The 22,716-nt window shown below is 38.4% G+C and overlaps 1 protein-coding gene across 6 annotated transcripts in view; it reads left to right on the top strand.

Annotated features, from left to right (window-relative positions):
- The window catches only part of ROBO2 (roundabout guidance receptor 2), a 417,898-nt gene extending 397,333 nt beyond the window's left edge, over positions 1 to 20,565 (top strand). For 2 of the 6 annotated variants that reach the window (XM_088051137.1, XM_088051138.1), the window contains 5 exons: positions 754 to 936; positions 5,518 to 5,688; positions 12,004 to 12,267; positions 16,690 to 16,890; positions 17,872 to 20,565. In XM_088051137.1, coding sequence (XP_087907263.1) covers positions 754 to 936; positions 5,518 to 5,688; positions 12,004 to 12,267; positions 16,690 to 16,890; positions 17,872 to 17,873 — 821 coding nt within the window. In that variant the 3' untranslated portion in view covers positions 17,874 to 20,565. The remainder of the gene's footprint in view (positions 1 to 753; positions 937 to 5,517; positions 5,689 to 12,003; positions 12,268 to 16,689; positions 16,891 to 17,871) is intronic. The other 4 variants (XM_088051139.1, XM_088051141.1, XM_088051140.1 and 1 more) reach the window with 4 other exon arrangements.
- Positions 20,566 to 22,716: the final 2,151 nt, after the last annotated feature.

Genomic DNA, 22,716 nt, shown 5'->3' on the forward strand with positions numbered 1-22,716 from the left:
TAGAAGGTACCATGGGGCCAACACTGGTCTAGCGACTCAGTGTTAAATCTAAGCATATTTGCTTTGCTCCTGAATCTTCATTATTTCTAACCTTTTAAAAAAGTTACTTTAATCCACTAGAGTGAACTATTTTTGATCAGCTATTTTCAGGCCATTAAAACTGCTCATTTATTTTAAGGTTATGATTCACAAAATTACATGGTGCCAGTCTTGTCCAGAATAGCTTTTGAAGTTCTTGAAGGTCTGACTTTAGCCGTATCTACTGCGACTTACATGTATGTAGTCCAAAACTAAGACTTGGTTTGGCAAATATCAAACTAGATACCGATTTGTAACAAGACAAGTAAAACAAAAATAACAAAACCAGCCATACTCAATTCGATCACAGGAAAAAAGAATACATTAATTTTCAAATGAATTTACTGTGGAGCTTTTGCATTTGTGGAGAATATGTATTGTTCTGTTTACTGGATCAAAGCTACATGGAGCAAGCTACAGATGCGATTTCACCAAGCTCTGCTGGTGCTCTGTTGTACCAAACCCTGTCAGATAAACTTTGGGGTTTGTATTGTGAAAGGACACAGTAAGTGGGTCTTTAAGCTTTAGATGAATATTGCTGTTCTGTACCAAGCTCTGTCAAATAAATTTTGGGTTTCCTGTTGAGAAAGGACGTATTAAGTGGGTCTTTAAGCTTTAGATGAAAAAAGATTATCAAATGTGCACCACTCACTAGCCCCCTACATTTGTTTTTAGGTTCAATGGTAAATGGCTGGGGTTCTGCGTCTGATGAGGACCGTAACTTTTCTAGTCATAGATCTAGTGTAGGTAGCTCCTCAGATGACTCCATCTTTACCAGCGGCACTTTTGCACAAGCACTGGTTGCAGCAGCAGATAAAGCTGGGTTTAGGCTGGATGGAACCAGCCTGACAAGAACAGGTTTGTAGACTCAAAGTTGATGCTTTCTGCATGAAGGGTGTCTCTGCCTATCCTTCTCTCAGTGAAACCGAGTCTCACACTTGTCTAACATGCATGGGATAAGGTGGATGGAGATACTTTTATCGGTATATTTTCAATGAAACCTTGAGTTATGTTTCACTTTTAATGATTTGAAGTAGTGAATAGCACAAGCTTTTAATCTGCACCTTTGGTCTGCTGCAGTTCCCCTCAGTGCTGACTCTGCTCTACATTTACTGACATATGCTCATTTAATATTTTGGTGAAGAGGTTACTAATTCTGCCTTGCAGCCTTTGATAATTTCACTTTCTGAAAAATCTCCTCACAATCATTCACATTTCCAGTGATGAACATCGCATTTAAACTGTTATCTCCATCCCTGCTCTTCTCTTGCATTTCATCTTGCAAAAGTGTGTTTTTCTGTGAAGTTTTTCTGAGCATGGGGTGAATTGATGTGCTTTGATTGTTAACAATACAAACTGTTTAAAGCTTAATTAATAGCTTATTTTAAAAATCCTTAATTCAATAAATTAATATATTTTGATAACATTTAATTTTGGTTATGTCAACTGAATCAGCCAAGTAAAATGTAACACAGGTAAAGTGGATATTACATTTGAAAACAGCCAATCTTCTGAAACTAATTAATGAAAACTATATTTATTATAGTTCTTATTTTTAAAGCTCCATATGTTTCATTTCTGTTTAAAAATATAAAGAAATATTATCTTTATTCTGGTAATAAAAGAATACATTTGCATTTTCTTAGTCTTGTCAAAATAGCAACAATAACTAATTATTTAAATCCACAAATCTAATAGCAGAGTGTGAACTTGTGTCATATTTTTTGTTATGCTTCCTCAGCTAATTCTGGATGACAGATCCCATAATATTCCTATCATTTAAACTTTTTAGACTATTTCTCCATGAAGTCTATGAAGTTTGTCCTTCACTAAAATGTGAGCATTTAAGAGAAAATCTCACATGTTGGGGCTGAAAACTGTAGGCTTTCTGTATGCAATAACTTCATGGCAAAGACTGCCTTTTAGGAACACTAGGAATAAAGGAAAGAGTTAAGGCAAAGCCTTAAGCCCAGCTTTTTTCAAATCACTGGGATTTTTACCACTGGCTTTGGTCAGACATAGTCATCCTTAAAAGATTATTTCACCATAGCTGAAGCCCTCAGTTGTTTCCTTCTATTAATGGAAAATTGAGCAAATCTGACGTACGACTTAAAAAAAACCCCAAAAAACAAAAACAAAACCAAAAAAAACCCAAAACACAGACAAAAAAAAAACAAAACAAGAAAACTCATGTAGACCTTAACTTATCTAGTATGGACACATCTGGCCGAACTATAACTTAAAATATACTGTTTTCTTTGAGGAGTCTCCCAGATTCTGAATTAAAAGAGCAAATATTTTCCAACCTTTTTTTTTTTTTTGGTGGTGTTTGCTCTAGTAAAAGTTAATGCAAACATTCACCAAAATTACTTCACTTGTATTGAACCTCTGAGAAGTGCAGTTTCCACCACAAACACGCTCGTAACACAAGTAAATGGACACACAAACACAGACACTTTAGAATAAATATGATTTTTTTTTTTATTGTAGTTATGTGAATGTAAACTAGAAGGAAAGGATGAGAGCCCCCTTGTCAGCTGCATTTTTCTAGCTTGATTAGGTCACACATGCACTTACAGTGAGTGTGTGCGTAATTCCTCAGACAGATCATTAGAACATAGGGGTACAAAAAGGGATCCAGCAGTTGTGGTACTCGATGATTATTACTCTCTTAATGATCCAGCAGGCAAAATGGAAATAAAATAAAAACCCACATGTAAACAAACAGCCTGCTTTTCCTATTTTTCCTTTTACTCAGGAAATAGAAGTGCTCCCCCTGCTCGCTGCGGTGTCATTCGGATGTGTCACCTGGCAGGGCAGGGTGGCTGGGTCAGACACCCCAGAGCGCAGCACGGTGTCTGGCAGTGCAGAAGCAGCAGTGTTATCCTGCTCATTGCTCTGGAGGGAGCCTGAAGGTCCTGACTCTTTATACCTCTGCAGTCTGGACAGTTATTTCCACTCATTTAGAACAGTTGTGAAATACTCTCAGCGGTAGATAGTAAAGGAGATGTCCAGCTTGATAGCCTCACGTGGGAATGTTTGATTGCCGAGCATGAGAGGCACTGGTGAATCCAGATGCAATGTGTCTCTCCTGCCAGACACTTTGATTCCAGTTTCCAGAAGCCATCATGTGATTTGCCATGAAGTTCAAACAGCTTTCCTTTTTAACACCCTTGGGAAATTAAATCAAGAATTAGTGGATTCATCCTTGTCTCCACTTAAACACACTAAATCTGCTGCAGAAAGTCTGACACTGCTCAGCAGTTCTTACTGGAAGGGCTGCATACAAATACAAGATGCTGTAACCAGTTATTAAGTGCACTGAAAAATGTGATAGGGGCACATCAGTTGTGTTTGCACCATGTATGATTTAGGTGCTATTTACTTTGCCTCATTTTTGTGAAGGGATAAAGGAGAATGTGTCTATTTATTTTTAAAACCAACATTCTGAATGAACAATCACATCTCTTTAGTCAAAAGAATAAGTGTGAAGAATCTGTGTCCTGCACTCACTTGCATGTTGTGAGTTTATTTTTTGCAAAACATCTGTGCAGCATGCTGTGAGCTGGGATGAAATTTCAGGCTCACATCTGAGTATCTTTGCATTAGGAGTCTTTTTTTATTTTTATTTTTAAATGAAATTTCAATATTTTGTCTGTGTTCATCTGCTGTGTTATCCTTATCCATGGAACAAGGGCTTGATCACTTGTCTTTGTCTGGCTGCAGCTGTGCCAGCTATAGAGGTTAATGTTCCCAAATGCTTATTCCTTGCTTTCTCCCAGCTCCAGAATTAGCTGCTTGGGCGGGTGTTCTGTAACCCAATTTTGGTTAAAATGAGCTAGGTTAGCAAAGGCAGTGTTTTCAGACTATATAAATTCAATTGGGCTTTTTTTTTTTCCTTTTTTTTTTTTTTTATGTAGAGGAGGGTTAGGGAACATCCAAATGAAGGCTTCAAATGTGGTAACCTCCAATTGCTGGCAGAGATGTGCAGCTGGGGACAAGCCTGCCTGAGAGCAGTGCCCTCCTCAGGCTGCACAGCAGTCAGGAGGTAGACAACCAAGCTATGAAATCTCTGAAGTCCAATAGTGAAATATTGTCCTAACGTGTGCTTTAATGCGAAACAACATGCTAGAGAGAATATGGCTACTTTTTCACTTTGCCTTCTTGGTGCTGAGAGTATTTCAGATGCTGAGCTGCATATTACTCCCTGTTAGGCTTTCCTAGATCAGATTGTATGTGACAGCATGTTGGAAGTAAGCACATCTGTTGGAAGGTTTTACTAGAAAACGTAGCCCACTGCAAGGTAAACCATGATCTAAGTTAACCAGAGGATAAAAAGACCTCCTTTTTACCATGGGCCCAGTTGACCAGAAAAATATCCATCACCCATTTTGCCGATTTCTGTCATCTCTTACACCATTTGGGGCCTAAAGCAGCATTGAAAGAGAAGAAGTTCAGACTGGCTTAAGCATTTTCCACTGCAGATAGCATTAAAATATGTAATTACCAATTCTAAATGAATTGAGATGTTAACATCTCCAAAATTTTGCAGGAATGACATACACATGAACAAAAAAAGTCAAAGATGGTGATTTTTAGTTTTCATCCATTATCATTAAATATTAAGTCTAGTTAACAGAATAAAAATATCAGAATAAGGGGAAGTTAATGTAATAAATGTGCTCTTTAAATTCTGAGGCTTTTAAACTCTGCTCCATAGAACAGCATCAAAAATATTTCTTTAAGAGAAATCATATAGCTTTAATAGTGTGTATATATATACACAACAGATATAAAAAGATATATACATAAATCTGACGTCACAAGATATATTTTTAAAAAACAAAAGTACTAAAAATTAACTGGAAAATTTTAGCTTTTAAATATACCCCCATTTTTATTTCTTGAGAAAAGAGAGCCCTTAAGTATACAGTGCTGCAATGCTACATAGCTTACAAAATCAGATATGTTTATCTTGCTGGAGTTACTCCAGATATACAGTGCATATGGGAGCCCCTAAAATGAGAATCTGGCTCAGAAAACATGAAAGTGGAAGGCAGGAGGAGATAAATTTGATATGATTGCAGAACTGTTTTCCCTCCCTGCTCAAGGCTGAGGAGTTGTTATGACACATCTGTTCAGCACACAGAGCAGGTAGGAGTTATATGGCATACAGTAGTTTTATCGCAACAGATGGAATAATTTTAATTATAAAAGTTAAAGACAAAAGAATGCCAAGTTTCTCTACTTCACTTCTTGTGGTGTGTCTTAAAGCAGTTGTTATCAGTGGGAACCTTGAGGGGACACTTGCCTGCCTCTGAGAATTAGACCTGATTTAATGTTTTGGAGCAGACATTAATAGAACAGCCCATTTCAAGTCAATAACATTTTTTCATCTGGTTCCTCTCTTTTTTTTTTTTTTTTTTTCCACTTCTTTAGGCAAAGCATATTCTTCCTCTCAGAGACCTCGGCCAGGCAGTCCTTTTTCTACTGACAGCAACACCAGTGCAGCTGTCAATCAGGGTCAGAGGCCGAGGCCCACGAAAAAACACAAGGGCGGACGTTTGGAGCAGCCCTCTTTGCCTCATCGCCGGGAGGGAATCACGGACGGTGAGTGCTGGGGGAGGAAAACCTGCAACAGGCAGCTGTGCATGGCAGGAGAAGGCAGAGCCATCTCTTCAGGAATGTAGGTTACAGTCAATTACTGCTTTGGTGGAGTTGGTCCCCAGGTTGCCACGTGAGCAGTGTTGTAGCTCCAGCAGCGTGGGGCTTGAGTGAGTGTTCAGGGAGCCTTTCCCCATTTCTGCTCTGAATATGTCCTCATCTCCTAGGATTTCTCAGATCTTGATATAAATCTTACCCCAAAATGACTGCATTGCATGAGTTGACATTGAAAAATGGCCTGTGGATAATTGTACATTTTATGAAAGTAGCCACCACTGGCAGTAGCTGTATGTCATGAATTCCTAAGGAGAAGCAGAGAGCTGCTCCCACAGGACTTGTTCGGTTTGTGCTGGTTTTGACAGACACCCAACAGCTACAGAAACATGTGCCATGTTTTCCCATGATTCTGCCTCACCTCTTGTCTGTGCTGCTTCAGTCCTGACATCCACTGACCTCAGTGACTGTGTCTCCCTCTTTTACATCTCCACTTTCTCTTACGACTACTTCCCATCTGGAAATTTCAGGCATATCTGTTCTGCTCTTCTAAAAGATAAGATCAGCTGTCTTTCATTTTCTTTGTCTACTCTTCTTGAGTCTGGCAAAAGACACAGATAGTGCCTGTTAGTTTTTGAGGAAGACTGGATAGGAAGGTGGCCAGCTGGCTACCTTCCCCTCATTTCTTCTGATCCCTGGCCTTGCACTTGTAGGTGTTGAAATGATCAGTGTTCACCAAAGGTGTTATTGTTACATCTCCTGCTCTATGGCTCATTCTCACTGTGATGTTATTTGTGGAAAAGCTTAAAGTGGCTTAGATTCTGCTCCTATGGATCCAAGTTCCTCTAAACACTAATTCCCTGCCCTTGTGGATATAATGCAGAGGCCTCTCTATTACACAAATCCACTGAATAGTAACAGTGTGAGAACAGTAACTGGAACATGATGGATGTCACTTCTATGCTGGCCATACTCTTTCTGTACATGTTTTGTTAACCCTTCTGAGTGCCATATCCTGTCACCCTGAACTGTGAGCGTCATAGGGGACAAATTCTGTGTACATGTGAGTTTGTAGTGCAGTCTGTATGGTGGACACTAATCCTTCTGCTTCTGAATGCTATTGCTACAGAAGTGACTTACAGTCGTGTGGGTACCAGAAAATTAATGAGGATCCAGTTCAGGTCATGAGGCAGATGGAAGTGGGGCTCCTCAGAGAGTGACTCCATCATAAAATTTCACATTGTTTTAAATTAGTGAAAGAGATCAAATTTTAAGATTCATTTTAAAAAAGGAAACTCCTATTGCCTTTTCTTTATCCTATATAAAATACTAATCTTACTGGAGTTTCTTTCATACATTTCAATCAGAATATCAATGATATACTATTTCCTTCAACCTCTCAGGCATGGGCAGTAACCATAAGAGCTTTTGGATGCCATTAGATTAATATTTGTCTTTTATAAACCTAGTTAAAGTCCTTGCTATATGTTGCAAAAATTTACAGTGTCCTGGAGCAATAGAAAAACAGTTCCCTTCCTGTATTAACACAGGAACAAACAAACAAACACAAATGGTACAGTTTTCCGCTTCAACTCCTACTGAATATGAGTCATTAAAGTGTAATGTCAAATCTGAGTCATAGTTAAATTTGAAAAAGATCATTTGTCAATTAAGGAAGCTAAAAGTTGCTGCTGCCACCTGCATGTATGTAAACAATTGAATTTGGGAATCTCTGGTCTGCAAAATTAAAAATGGTAACTGGGTGATTTCTGTGGAATATTGCAATGAACTTTGCAAAGACAGACAATACCACTGGGCTTAAGCTGTAGCTAGAAGGAGCAAGTAAGAGCGCCTCAGATAGGTCCAGCAATTCCAAGCTATAATCCAGGCCAGTCCATTCAGCCCTGGGCCATCCTGATTTCTGTGAAAAGCATCACTATACATTTTCTCTGTTTTTTCAGATGTCTCAAATCCATTCCCTTATAGCTGCTTCCTCTTGGATTTGTCTTGTGAGAATATACTTGGTTTGCCAGTTGTTTTCAAATTCCCCAGTTGGATGAGTCCTGGTATCCTGTATTTAAGTCTCATCACATACCGGATGTCTGTCATTTTCAATTCTCATTGACCAAGAAAGCTCCAGCTTTCTCTGCCCATTCCCATACACATCCTAAGTGCTTCCTCCTTGTTAACTGTAACCATGTGGGACAGTGGAAAAGACCTAAGAAACTGTAATATTTAACACATAGCACACACATCACAGACCATGTAAGCATTTGAGGGTTCAACTTCATGCTTAGTTTTGACAGCAATCCACACAAATCCCCTAAAACCCTGCTTCTTCATTTCCTTCAGCTGCAGATCAGAATCCTCTAGAGACTGACTCTAGATGGAGTCTTCATATTTCTCTTGCTGTACAACTTGTTTTTTCACTTCCACATCCTGGAAGACCACGGAGACAACAGCAAATCTACTCAGGAAATATATGTTATGAATCCCTCAGATGATCAAAACCTTCATTCTAAGCTCACAGTCCATCATAAAAAACAGAACAAACAAACAAAAAAAATACAAGAAATGTTTTACTGTTAATGCTCAAGGAATAATTTGTTTTCCAAGAAACAATGTAGTCATGAATTGCAAAACAGTGGAATCTGTCATATAGTTTGCACCATCATAACTGTCTGACTGAAGTTGAAAGCCTTTCCTTAACTGAGCACAATATGCAAAAAAATCAAAGAGGAGGCAGAAGGGAAATATGCTTAGGGTTTGAAAAGGCAAACTGGAACATAAGACTTATATTACCATGCCTTGCTACTAACTTCCTACTGCGTATTAAAAATAATTTTTAATGTCAAGAAAATACTTACCTTCTGATGCTAGAAAGTGTTTCAGAGGCTTATTAAATGTCACAGTAATTATCACCCCTAGGAGAAGGAATCACTGACACACATAGAAAGGTGTGTCCTTATAGTTGTAGGTTCTTGCTGCTTTTTCTAGTTAATGATGAGAGGCTGTGCCAAACCTTGACTGGTGCCTGAATCATTTAGCCAATGCTCTGCCTTCTAAAGAAGGGCTCAAGTAATCCCAGACTGAATATCCATCTCCCCCTTACCAGGTACTCTGATGTCCTACAGCTCCTCAATCACAATCCCTCCATTACTAAATCAATAAGACCATCATCTCCCCACCAATGCACTTAAGAATTGCCTTACAGGTTTGATAATCCTGCCATTAGAGGCTTCAAAATGAAAGTCTGGATGACTTCCTACTGACCTGGAAAGCTACTAGCTCAGTGCAGGCTTTCAGGTATTTTCCCTACCACCTGAATGATAAATGGAATTTGGATGGAAGTAGGGTGAATCAGTGTTACCACTCTAGGTATCCTCACCGAAAATCCCACTGAAATTCCTACATTTCTAAATTCAGAGCTTCTCTGAAGGGGTTGACATGATGGAATGATTGATACGATTGCCTTCATGTGGTAATAAGTCTTCCTGTAAGGATGTGAGACTTCTAACTCAGCTGACATTTGTTACCCCTTTAACAGGGGTAGGAAAGCCAAGGCAGGGCAAGACTATTCTCAGTGGTGTTGGAGGAAGACACTCATAATTCCAGATACATGGGATCTTCCTATCAACCCAGGCAAGAGAGCAGGAAATATTTAGCTATTTACTAAGGCACATTTACAGTATAGAGCAAATCAAAAGCAATGTTTTCAAATGAAGTTCTCTTCCAGCTTCTTTTATTAAAAAGGACAGGTAGGTGTTACTGCAGCTGCCAACCTGAGTAAGGAGGTGAAGAAACAGTTTAGTCAGGTGATGTTTGGCTACAATTAGTAACTGCTCTTACAGATCTTCTCAGACATGTTTAACACAGGTCAGTAAGTTTGTATTCAGGCCAGAGTCAGTTTACGTTAATTCCAAAGTACCTGTGGCTCTTCTAGAATTCTGTGAAGCTTCATTACAAGATAAATTTTATTTTTCACTTCAAATCTTCCACAGGTTTCGAGCACCCAAGGAAATTTACAAACATGGTGTTTCATTTGACTTCTATGCATAAGCAGTCTTTATGATTATTTTGTGGATGGATAAAAGCAATAATCTGGTTAACAGAAGATCAGCACTATAACTCTACAGTAATTCCAGGAGTTGCAGCCAGTTCTAGAAAATGCAGTATAGTTTAAGCACAAGCCTTCTTTCCTTTTAAGTATCTAATTAATAACAACTATTAGACACCAATTTCTGAAGTAGGATAGTCTATTTAAAGTTTAATACTGCAATAATTTTAACAAATTTTTTTCTGTGCTACTACTTGAAAATTTTGCTTATATTGAATGGTAAATATTTTATCTGGGAAAATTGTATAGTTCAATGTCATGTTATGGCTGTGTTTATTGGATTCAATGCATCTCCACAAAGTACTTATAAATCACAACTTCAGTAATCTCTATTTCAGGTTGCATAAGCAGATGCCAGTGTTGTGGTTCTGTACATTAACTGGTTATGATCGCAATAAAATCAATTATAAGAAATGCCATTTTGGAAGCCAGCACTATAAAGCAATTTTAACATTGGCAAGCTCCCATACCCTCCTGCTTCCACCTACAGTAACTCAAGTATAGTCATTGTCATGAAAGGTCGCATCTATATTCATGACGAAAAATTTCTCAAATAAATTAGTGCTGAACATAAAGCATGCACCAAGCTCACTGACAGATTATTAAAAGGCTGCTCTCGCCAGAGGGTGCTTATCTTAATCTGGGGCACAGCACTTCAGCTGTGAGCAAGGGACAGGAGCAACACTGGATACAACTTTTTTCTCTTGCAAACACAAATAACCTACACATGCTCATTTCTCTGCAAGAGACAGTGTTGACTGGAATGACATCTCAGCAACTTTGGAAGCATTTCTACTCCATATCTGAAGTACAAGCATCACCTCTAACAGCAAAGACATGAAAAAAAATTCCATGTAGCATTATATAAAATAATATATAAAGCTGGATTAGAGACTTTGAAATAAACTCCCTCCAAAGGCCTCCTGACCAATTTATAAAATGAATTTCAATTACAAACATCAGACTTCCCTGCAGGCAAAACAGAGGTTTACTTTTCCATGCCTGTTACTGAGTCAAGTTCAATTTCTTGATAAACCTTCACAATACAGTGAGATAGAAAGGACTAGAAAACAGATCAGACCCAAATTTACTCTAAGGTAACACAGGTTTTTGTTAAGTTGGCTGCAGAGATTTATTTGGGCTATCCATGGCTCCGAAACAGAATTATCAAAAAGTGTTCCTTGTATAAAATGTGTATATGATAGAGAAGAATTTTCATTATGATACTAAAGGTGCTTCCATTTTCTGATTTTTTTTTCTTTTAAATAATCTAGGCTATTGTGAGTCTATCATAGAGTTTACATGAAAAAGTTGCATTTAGAATTAGAATTATACTGAGTCTATAATTACCTTGGGTCATGGGCTAATAAAAAAGGTCACTTTTGCCCCCACAAATGTGTTTGGAATGTTGACCTTCAATTCTACAAGCATCTTAATAGTCCAAGTCACAAACTTGAAAAGGACAGAAGTTGTTAGAGACCAGGCAAGTACCTTTCTGTCAGCTGAAATTGTATTTTATTTGGTTATATTTGCAAGACTGCTAAAGTAGAGTGGCCATTCTCTAGTCTCTGAAGAGTCTAGCTCTTCATTTCATTGACTAAAATGCTCACCCATTGTTTGGTGGTTCCATTTGAACACATTGGTCAGAGATATACTGATGCTTTTCCAATGGCAGTAGGTTTCACAATTATTTTTTCCCAATATTTGTGGCATTTTATTAATTTTGATGAAGTTCTGTATTAGATTTTGTGTTTACACCTTGAGCTGAAAGTGTAGCCCAAAAACAGGATGGAGCAAGCCCCAGTATGGTGGAGGGAAATTGTCAACTGGCACAGGTCAGTCTTCCACAGCCTTTCTTAATTCTGTGCTGTTACTGAGCTAAACAGCTGGAGTACACCCCACAGAAAACAAATCCCATGCCTGGAAGTGTAAGTCAGGGCTCAGATTTATATGGAAGTTAGAAAGAGGTAGAAACACAGCAACCAGAATAAAGAGCTAGCGGAAGTCAAAACCCTTTTCCCTCCTTTCAAAACCAACCAACTTAATGGCTCGTACCATTTGCAAGGCACTTTCCTTTTCAGCGTCGAAAACAGACCTTCTGTTTCAATTAAAAAAAATCAGTTCATCTGAATCTTATTCACATTTTTTAGATCTTCCACCACCACCCGACCCGCCCCCCGGTCAGGGTTTAAGGCAGCCCATAGTGCCGGGCCAGCGCGGAGGCTCAGCCGAGAGGAAAGGGAGCTCTCTGGAGAGGCAGCACGCAGCAGCCAACGTAGATGACACAAAGAGCTCCCTGGACCGGCCCGCTAGGACATCACTAGAGTGGCAGCGACAAGCCCAGGAGTGGATAAGCCCTACAGACCGCCAAGAGGATTTCAGGAAAGCCCAACACAAACAAGCCTTCGGATCAGGTGTGTGCGCGCTGCACCGGCCGAGGCGAGGCAGGCGGCTGCTCCCCACCTCTGCCGAGGGGTTCTGGGCCTGGCAGGGCTCCAGGATCACCTCACACCTCTCTGGGAGAGCGCTGGCAAGGGTCAGGCTGGAAAATAAGGAAAGGCAAAGTGAAACGAGAGCTTGTGATCCAACTACCTTCCCTCCTGCAACAATGAAATTCCATTAGCACCTGACTTGGTGCGCTCTTTGCAGTGTTTTGGATATTAATAATGTTCTCAAGCGTAGTGATGGAGAAAACAGCTTCAGGCCAGCAAGAAAGGAGAGAGATTTTTAGAGTATCTTTCATTAGATGTATTTATTTCTACATATAGGGCCATATTTTCCAGTTCTTTCAACCTGCTTCCAAGTTGGCAGCAGTTTTTACATGTCTGCAAGAAGGCTGATCCTTCTGAGCTGCTGACATTCCTGTATTAAAAACCCTCACTTCTCTTTATTCAAGGATATGACAAAGTAGCATTCATCTCTTAAGCCCAGCAAGATGACAGCACAGGTTTTCACCTTCATACAGGACCTGCACCTTGCCCCAAGCTGACTTCAGCACCTAAATGGATTTCAAGTCTGCACAAATGTGCACAGGAGGTGATGCTGGGCTGGAGCTGTATTTCTAAAATATTCACAGTTTCCCTCTCTCAGCCTGACCTGAATTAAAAGCTGCTGTTTCATCCTAGGGCTTTTTCTTTAACCCATTAATCACCTCATCCCAATGCAGTGCTGATTAGAGGGATACAAGAAGACAGATAAGATTTAAATAAAGAAATTATACTGTGTGTGGAGGTTTTTGTAGGGTTACACTGTTTCTTCACTTATGCATGTAGCTCCCACAGTCACACTAGTGGTACTCTTAGCATCCATACTTTTCTTGATTTGATTCACTCTTAAAGCTCCTTGTTAATCTAACACATTAATAACATTGACATACTAAAAAAAGAATAGTAGTGTGCAGACAAATCTGTTATGGGGACAGGAACTACTGGATAAAGTCGTCCTAGGAAAAATACTGCTACCTGTATTTTAAATGTAAATATTTAAAATACAATCCATATTTTAAAATATAATGATAATGGTACTGTTAAAACCCCCTAATATGTTGGCTGCATAAAGAAATGAGTGGCTTTTCATGTTCTGAAATCATGATGTGAAGTCACAGTTTAAAAATAGCATGTGAAATTCATACTGCTTGGTGAAATGGCAGTTTTAATTGCAATTTAGAAGATGTACAAACACATAGAAAATAGCCCAAATATATGCCTTGCACTTCTCATTTCCTTGGAAATCATTAAGGATGCTTCTCTGACCTGCTCGGAAAGAAGTCCCTTCTTTTTCCTCTGCCTCATAAGTGTACAAATAGAATTTGTCATTTTTTCTGTGATGCAGAGCTTATACAGTAGTAAAATTCCCATCCTGCAGGGCATGCATTTTTCTGTCCATAAATAAAGAGAGCTTGATCTTGACACTTCCAGTGCCCTGCGCTGAAGTGGTTATAGGTAATCTGTTCTTGTCAAATTCAGAATGCCAAGAGCAAGTGAATATCCTTTATGCATAAAGAAGGATGCCTCTAGGAGATGTTACGAGTTTATCCTGGTGTGAGGAGTTCATAAAGTTTGTGCACAAGATGGGCCAGGGCTTCATATCTCTGTCTGCATTCTCATTCCAGCCCCTTGCACTACAGCTTTCTTGCTCTGCATTCTTGTCTCTGGTAGATTTTAAAAACACTACTCCTGTGCATGATGCTGGTTTAGATCACTAAATGTGGGTGTTTTAATAATATTAATTGTGCTTCTTCCCTTTTCCTTTATTAATGGAATAGTTCTTTGGAAATCCATTCTGTCACAGTTTTCAATACGTTTCCAAAAAAGACTTATTATTAGCTATCAGTTTCCAGAAAATAGATAACTTGCAACTTAGGGGGTTTCATTCAGATGTTAGCAAGCTGTGGCCCAAGCTTTGAAAGCAAGACCTTTAGTTTGAAGTTGAATAGAATAAAAATACCTTGGTCTGGGATATCTGTTTCCACTGGTTGCTTTCAGTATAAACAAGATCACTGAGTTCCTGGCAGTGGCTTCATTGTAGAAGTGGAGTTAAAGCACATCAAATATGGCATTCTCAGCTCTGATGAAAGTGGTGCTAGATCAGGTTACAATTCTTTTGATAAGAGGAGAAGCCTTTTGGTTATTTTCTGAGGTATAGAAGCATTGTTACTCACACATATCCTGATTTCACAGGGGCTAGAATTATATCTTCAAATTAATGGCTCAGCATTTCAAAGATAAAGGCACCAGCAAAGCCTCCCCATATTCTTTGCAGGCCTGGACTCTGTTTGGAGAATTTAACAAATGTGAGCCCATTCTCAGAACTGGAGACAACTACTTCTTGTGTGCTAGAATGTTGTGTAAAACCTAGCCTTAGTTTATGTCACAATTCCTTATTTTATGGATTATGTTTATTTCTGAGGCCACAACAGATAATTGAACATACCATATGCTGTACAATGATAATGCACTTTATATTTATTCATGGTCGTTTTTCCTCAATATTTCATTGAACCCGAAGGAGGCCTTATCCTGAGTCCACAAGCTAGAAAAACAAATCAATTGACTATATATGTCATCTTCCAACTCTTTTGCAATGCTAGTGACTTTTGTTTTCATCCTTTAAAAATGTATCCAGCTTTCTGCTAAACTGATTTATGCTGCTTGCTTTATTTCTGCCTTAATGCAAACTGCTCCGTATTTTACCCAGCTTTTGGAAACCAGGTTTGCATCTGACTCTATTGTTAGATCTTGATATATAAAAAAAACAAGCAAGTAACATAATTTAGGAGAGACTGTGGCTGTTAAATACCATTTTACAGTGTCTTTCAAGCATTTTTTTTTATTTTAGCAAGGACAGCACACAGTCATAGCACAAAACACTGATAATGCCCTAAAGTCCTGCAGCACAAATATACTGGTCCCTTGGGCAGGACCAGAGTGAGATACTTTGGCAGTGAAAGAAGTCAGCTGCCTGCCCCCTTCTGCAACCTTTACCTTAAAAACAGGCTCAGTTCAACAGCAGCTCAGGTGGGGAATCCCCACATCCTACTCTTTTGTGGCAAATAATGAAATCCTGAGTTTCTCCCACAAATTTGTTCTCATTTAGCACTTCTCCTAGTTAATTATGTCTCTGCTGAAGTCTTTGAAAGGGCTTCAAGCTTGTGAATAAAAGCGTTTTTATCTCCTCTTTCTTTCCAACCATCCCCACCTACTTTTCCTTCTGTGTTCCTTGCCCTCTGTCAAAGAAAGTCCATTTCTCCTCAAAAGCTTGTTTAAGAGTGAAGACAATTGGAAAACCAAAATAAAGAAAACCCTTTTGGCCTAAATTCACTTTGAAAAAGGGCAAGATTCAAGCAGTAGAAATCCAACTGATATCAGAAGGGACAAAGCTGTGTTTGAGGTTAGGCATATATATACTCATATTCTTTCTTCAATCAAACTATATTTAGCAAGATCTCTTTCTCCAGCTTCTGAGATGGCAAAAGTGGATCAGACGCAGCAAAGGAATAAAATAGTGCTTCCATTTCAATGTTAAATCAGTGCTGCTGTTTTGCTTCTTAGATTTGGACTATTACAACAGTATCTCCAGGAAATGCTAATCAGAAGTGATGTCTTGTTTTACTTGATGCTATGTGAAGACATGAAGTCTTATGCCTTATTGCCATTAATCCTGCTCTTGAAAGCAGTTCATTATTACAGGTCTTCACAAAAAAAGAATCCAAGTGAGCAAAAGTAGGTCTTTTGCTCATAATGGAACATGAAACAGGCTGCAGGATTATTTATCCACTCCAAATATTCCAACTGCAATGTATAATATAATATTTTCCAATGTAATTCAATACCAGTTAAAACAAAAATGTTGGTGTACTTTGCATCATTAGAAATTACTGAGTACCTGGCAGATAATTAAATTAGCTGATATTGTAGTTCTTTGTCTAAACTGATTGAGTTAATGTTGCCATAATTAAAGCTAAAGAAAAGGAAAAAGCATGTTTATGTAGGCTTGAAGCAAAAGTCCAATCATAGCTTCATTGTGTTGGAAATTGCACGTTCACCTATTTTTATTAAAGTATCTATGATTCATGATCTCTTATTCATAATGAATGTAGACTTTTTATAATTAATGCAAACTGACTTAGGAGTTCACAGGGAAGCAAGATTTAAATTCATACTGGCTTCTCTGTCCTTGGGATACAACTCTTAGTTGTATATTTTCTTACGTAAAATTGTTATGCCATAAAGCAAGACAGATATGAATGAATATGATGTGCATAAATTAATAGCTTGTTTATTCCTACTTCTAGGATTATTTATTGGTATTTACTTTGCTTTGTTTTGCTTTTCTAGAAGAGGCACTCGTACCATATAGTAAACCCAATTTCCCGTCCCCTGGTGGCCACAGCTCTTCAGGAACATCTTCTTCTAAAGGATCAACTGGACCTAGAAAAGGTGAAGTCTTGCGAGGAGGTCACCAACGCAATGCCAGTGACCTTCTCGATATAGGCTATGTGGGATCAAACAGTCAAGGACAGTTTACTGGTGAATTATGTAAGTTTACCTCTAGCTCCAGTTAAAACTATCAAATAGATAAAAGAAAAAAATTATAAATCTGTTGTGAAGGGAGTAGGAAGTTGTGTGTGATAATCAGATTAAGCTTTATCCAGACCTTTTTGCCTTCTGAGGCGTATTGCATGTGATGGCAAACAAATGTTGTCCTTCTTTAGACCAGTTCAAATCTGTGTAAGCCATGCCAAAGCTTACTACATGGTACATCTCTCACTGTGTAATGCTAGTGAAGCATGGGGAAATGAGAAGGAATTCTAGTAACTTAGAAATTTTTTTGGCAAAGTGTAGTGTGCTTGTCTTGGAAATGCCAATGACAGATTTCCTCAGCCTTCCCCTTAATTTCCCGTTGGTTGATGAGAAGTGTTCTCTTAGATGGAGGTCCTCTTTTCTTGATTGTGTAGAGCAGTTTTGCAGTTTTATATCTCTACTCTTTTCCTCAGCATCCCTGGACAGGGAAATTGTTTTCTAAATTTGTTTTCTGTTATCACTCAATATCTGTTAAACTTTGTACAAAACCATGTTGATGCTGCCTGCGTGCTGGCAGTACCAGCTGCCCAAAGGCTTGACTCTGTTGTTTGAAAAAGTACATCAAAACCCCAGCATGCTCAAGCATACTGGTATGTTTAATAAACTTATTAATGGTAATAAAAGCAGTGGAGCTGTTGGCATGTCTGCATCCTCTTGCTGCAGTCAAACCCTCAGCACCTCCTGGCAGTTACTGCCCCGTAGCTGTAAGAGAGCTAATGGTGACCCATGAGCCCTGAAGAGTGCAGTCTCACACATGGTGCTGGTAAGTGCTAAATTTTAGCATCCCTGGCTTTTCATCTTAGAAGCAATTAACCCTGTTCTCACAACCTATTGAATATTCATCCTGTGCTGCAGTAATATTGCCATAGGCTTTATTTGTGTGGTTTTTTTCCCCTTATTACAACCTCTTTCTCTCTCTTTTGTTTCTCTCTATAGAGTAGTTGAGAAGACACATTGCAAGCTGCTCTGATGGACCATCAGGTCTGAACTCATGGAAGTGATGACACTAAACAGTGCAATGAACATTTTCTTTATTTATGTACTATTAAAAGAACTGTAAATGCAATGTAAAGACACACAGCCACACATATCCCACAGATACTTTACTTGTGTTCTTCTCTTTAATACACCATCCACCTTAAACTATTCCTTGTCAGGAGTATATAAAAAAAAAGAAAGAAAAAAAAAAATCACCCTCCAGGATTAAAAGGATTTCCTTCTGTATATAATTTCTTTTGTTGCATTGCTATGCAAGCTCACCTTCTTTTTAGCTATGTTCATATTCATGTCTGTTTTTACTGGTCTGTTGTACTATATGTGAATTAATAGGCTGTGGTGCCATATATTAACTTTTAATTGTGTAACTTTTATGTTTAAAGTTTGCACTGCAATTTTATTTGGTGATAAGCACAAAACTCTACTCCTCATGACATGAAGAAAAAAGAGACTGAATGTGTGAAGAAGGTTTACGTCCTGTAAGCTATTTTGGATAATGCTGGATGTAAAGGAGTATGTTAGGTGGTTTTCCATTGGGGTGTAGAAATGAGAAAGTGACAGGCAAAACTGATGTCAGTGAAGACATTAGAGACAGATTTAAACCTTTTAAAAGCAAGCAACATAGTTGCTCTTCCTATTTAAGAAGGGGTCAGAAGTTGGAAGTGTGAGATTAAAGAGTGAAAATGAAAACTAAAGGGAGCATGAGATGGCCTAGACCCTTTCACTAGATACCCTTAGTATCTGCTTTTAGCCGTCCCATGCCACTAAGTAAAGGGGAAGAAAAACAAACCTTGCTACAAATAAAAGAACTTAAGGTGTTTCACTAAAGCTGTTTTTATTTTGCAGTTTTAAAAGAATTATTACCATTAATTTCTCCAGCCCAAAATATAGGACAGAGATTTTCCAGGAGAGACAAACCATATAAACACAAGGGATACCTAGTAAGAAGATAAGAATGCAATTTATTATTAAGACATATTCAGGCTGCTTCCAAAAAATTGAAATGTCAGAGTATCTTATTTCATCTTTCCAATACATGTACAGTACGATAGAGGATAAAGCTGCACCACTGAAATTCATGACATTAATTGTTTTGATTGCAGTCTACACAACCTTTTCTGTTCCATACCTGAAGTCTGCAAGAGCTGAAGTTGGATCCACTAAATTTGTAGTAAAATGTTTAGTGTTTGGATGGAAAGCAATGGTCAAATTATTTTTGGCTTGCATTAAGAATGTTTCAGGCAATACAATTCATCCAAAAAGCTGGATATAAGCAAAGGAAATCTTTGACCTGTGTTTTAGTGAGTGGCTTCAAACTCTACTATGGTGAGGAAATAACGCATGTTTATACACTTTTTGAATAAATCAGACTCTGTAAGTGGACATTAATGACAGCATCCTGTCTCTTCATTAATTTTCATTACTTTGTCCAAGTCTTCTTTACCTGTCAAATCTGAAAGAGTAAATTCTCAAGCTTTTCTTAGAATATTGTGTGTGGCTAACCCACCCATTACTTCGATGCTAAATTTAAATATTGCATCTTAGAGCTTATTTCTGTTAGTTATCTGACCATGAACACAAGTTTCCATTGAATACTCTTTTTATATAACCAGTCTATGTTGTTTTATATTTTGCCTTGGAGCTCACCAGTATTAAGAACACTTTCTGTCACGGCAGAATTTTAGAAAAGTAAATTCCGATGCTAAGTATGTGTTGCTTTTCATTTCATTAACTTGTTCCATGATAAGATAAAACACTACAGCCATCAACTATTACTCAGCACTATTGAATATTGAAAAATGCTAGTTAACTCCCTTAAGGTCAAGACGAGTTATTTAGCAAGCTACAAACAAAAAAAAAGTTGAGGAAAAAAGTATGAATTTATTTACATATGTGACCAATGAGTATATGCCATTTTCCTGCTTATTGAAACACTATAGCTAAAAACATAACTTAAAATTGTGCAAAAATGTTCAAGTAAGATAAAAAATGCAGCGTAATTACATATACATGTTTTTTATTTTGGTATTACCATATGGAGAGAAGACTAATCAGAATACAATTCAATCTTAATTCTCTGGAAAATGTTTAACTCAGTCACCAATAGCTGGTTTTTCCCTGTTTAATTCAAAAGCTTGTGCTGAGCTTTGGTGGAACACCTTACTCACTCTGTTCTATTCAAAATTCAGTATCATTAGAGGTTGATAAAGCCATTCCAATTACTTTCAAATATGTGTTTTATCTCTTCCACTGGAAAGTAAATGTGTGTCAGTATTAAAGCTGTTCAGTACCATGATATTCACTAACTTGTCCATCTGCTTCTGTACATTTTTGTTCATTAATAATTTGCTTACAATATTACATAAGGTGTTGTTGTGTATGGCAAAGTGTTTCCATTATCTTACAGGTGATGTCTCTTCTTTTTTTTCCTCTCTCTTTTCTATACAGTGTACTTCCAATGAACCACAGTACATATTTTTTAAAATGCCATTTGATTTACTATTTTAAAAGAAGTATTCTTCTTTTTTTAAAAAAAAATTAAAACATTTATTGTGAATAATGTGTTTAAAGAAAAGGGATGTTGTGGCAGCACTTAGAATTGTTTTTTAATTTGTTTTTTTTAAAAAAACCTGTTTATTGGCTACAGTTTGTTCACAAAAAAGTATGACCTCTTAATGTGTTTCATTGGTATTGTTAGTGCAGCAAAGTTTAATTGGCATAAGAAGTTGGTTAATAGTACTGTTGAAGTGTGTATTGTATATTTACTGGGGAAAAAATAAAACATATTCACATTTCAAATCTATGTTAAAAGACCTTGAATAAGGAGTCGATATGTGAAAACCCAAACAGGAATAATCAGGCAGTAATAACATAGACTGAGCTATAATCATCACTGTCCACTTACAGGTGACAAGGAACATTTTATACGCTGTTTTTTGAACTAAGCAGTAAACACTGCCTGTCCTAGGGGTTTGTGTTTAATGTCCTGTCTGTACTGGAACAGTTGTAGCGCTGTAATTACACAGATACAGCTATTCCAGTGAATATTCTGCTTGTAGCTGTGTTCTCGCAGTGTGGGGGCTCTGCCTAGAGCCCACAGAGCAGTGGATGTGTAAAACCTGGGCTGAACCCTCACACCTGGGGTTTGGTACTGCTGGAACTACTGCCAACCCAGTAGAGAATACCCTAAAATGTATGGACAGGTGCTAGGTCAATTTTTCTCAATCTTTGCACTGAATACCTGCTCAATTTTAAATGCAGGAGGGCTGAGGGACCAAATAATGAATTGTTCCATGTGCTTCAGTGGTGTATTGCTGTATGGGCAGCCAGTTCAGTGATGCAAGGAACAGACATTTCCTATTTTTATATTTCATTTTTATTTTTCTTTTTTTTTTTTTCCTCAAGTACACATCTAAGTCAGTAAATCTTTAGAATACCTTTTGATTGTCACCTGAAATGCAACAGAAGCACCATTCCTTGGGAAAAGATAAGGTGCATGGAATGTTTTTGAGGATATTAATTTAACTACACACCAGTGCAAAAGGAAGGCATGACTGTTTGAAATAATTGTGTGCTGGTTTATGCTTGTGTCTCAGCCCATGCATTGCCAGCCACAAGAGGTGTGTACTGGGGCTGAGAAAGAGTCCTCACAACTGAAAGAGGAAAGGGAATAGGGTAGGGGGAGATTTTGGCAGGAACTTTTATTTAAAAAAGGCAGCTACTTTGGCTAGTCTACAATGTATGCAGTTTGGGTTTTTCTTATGGTTAATGACCCTGTGGAGTTTTAGCAGGGGAACTAGAAAGAAAAAAAGTTGACCTCCTTTTGTAAAGATTTTGGGGTACTTGTTTGCTGAGGGAAGACTTTTTAATTTCATTTTTATATTTTTAACATGTTTTGTGTTCCATCTATCTGGAACACATTAGCTAAAAAAATAAATTGTTTTTGAAAACAATGCGGGCAGCGAAAAATTCATTTAGGAGGCACATTCAAATAGCAGGAAAAAGGGAAAAAGTAATACTAAAATAAGGAACACATACTGGTTTAGAAACAGCCAAGTCCTCCACAGTTTCACATGCAATTTTGAACAGTACAATAATATGTTTAAACCTCATTACTTTTGGTTTCCATACCAAAACAAAGTACCCAAAGTCCATAGGAGGGCTAGATCCTTGGGACACTAAATCTGGTGCTTTGTTTTAAATATGTGGTTTAATCCAGGCTGGTGAGAGAGGAGAATTCTCGGGGTTGTACGAGGCCCCAGCCCTGGCTGCTCAGACCCCAGCAAGCCTCCAGCAGAGAAGCCCTCATGGCTTTAGGCTCAGTGGGTTCCAGTGGATCCCAGACAGGTCAGCATGTAGAGGAAGGTCACTTCTCTGAGGATGGAGTTTTCAGGGCAGGGAAGGTTTCCAATGCCTGTGGCACCATGGTGGTCTGCATGAGCTCACTTAGTCAGGCACGTCTCACATTTTGGGACTGGCCTCCCCAGCTCTTAGTGCTCTCCTGCTGTGGTCTGTGCACTCAGTGCTGATGCTGTTCCCTGGATCTGGGGTGTCTGCCATCGGGGCTGCAAGAGCAGAAAGGCCATGGAGGTGCTCTGCAAGCATTGATGTCTGGATGTATGGATAAATGCTTTATCAATTCAGGGGGAATGGGAACACAGCAGAGTAGTGGCACCAAACACCTGCTCTGCTGTGTCTAGCTGGTTTCCTGCTTCTCTTGAGGACTGAGCTCTTTCCTGCCAACACTCCTCCACCCAAATTAACAGGTACAACTCACATGGGACC

Source organism: Pseudopodoces humilis, chromosome 2, assembly GCF_049639895.1.
Source record: "Pseudopodoces humilis isolate 2021_Gansu_Grassland_sample_001 chromosome 2, ASM4963989v1, whole genome shotgun sequence".
Lineage (NCBI taxonomy): Eukaryota > Metazoa > Chordata > Aves > Passeriformes > Paridae > Pseudopodoces > Pseudopodoces humilis.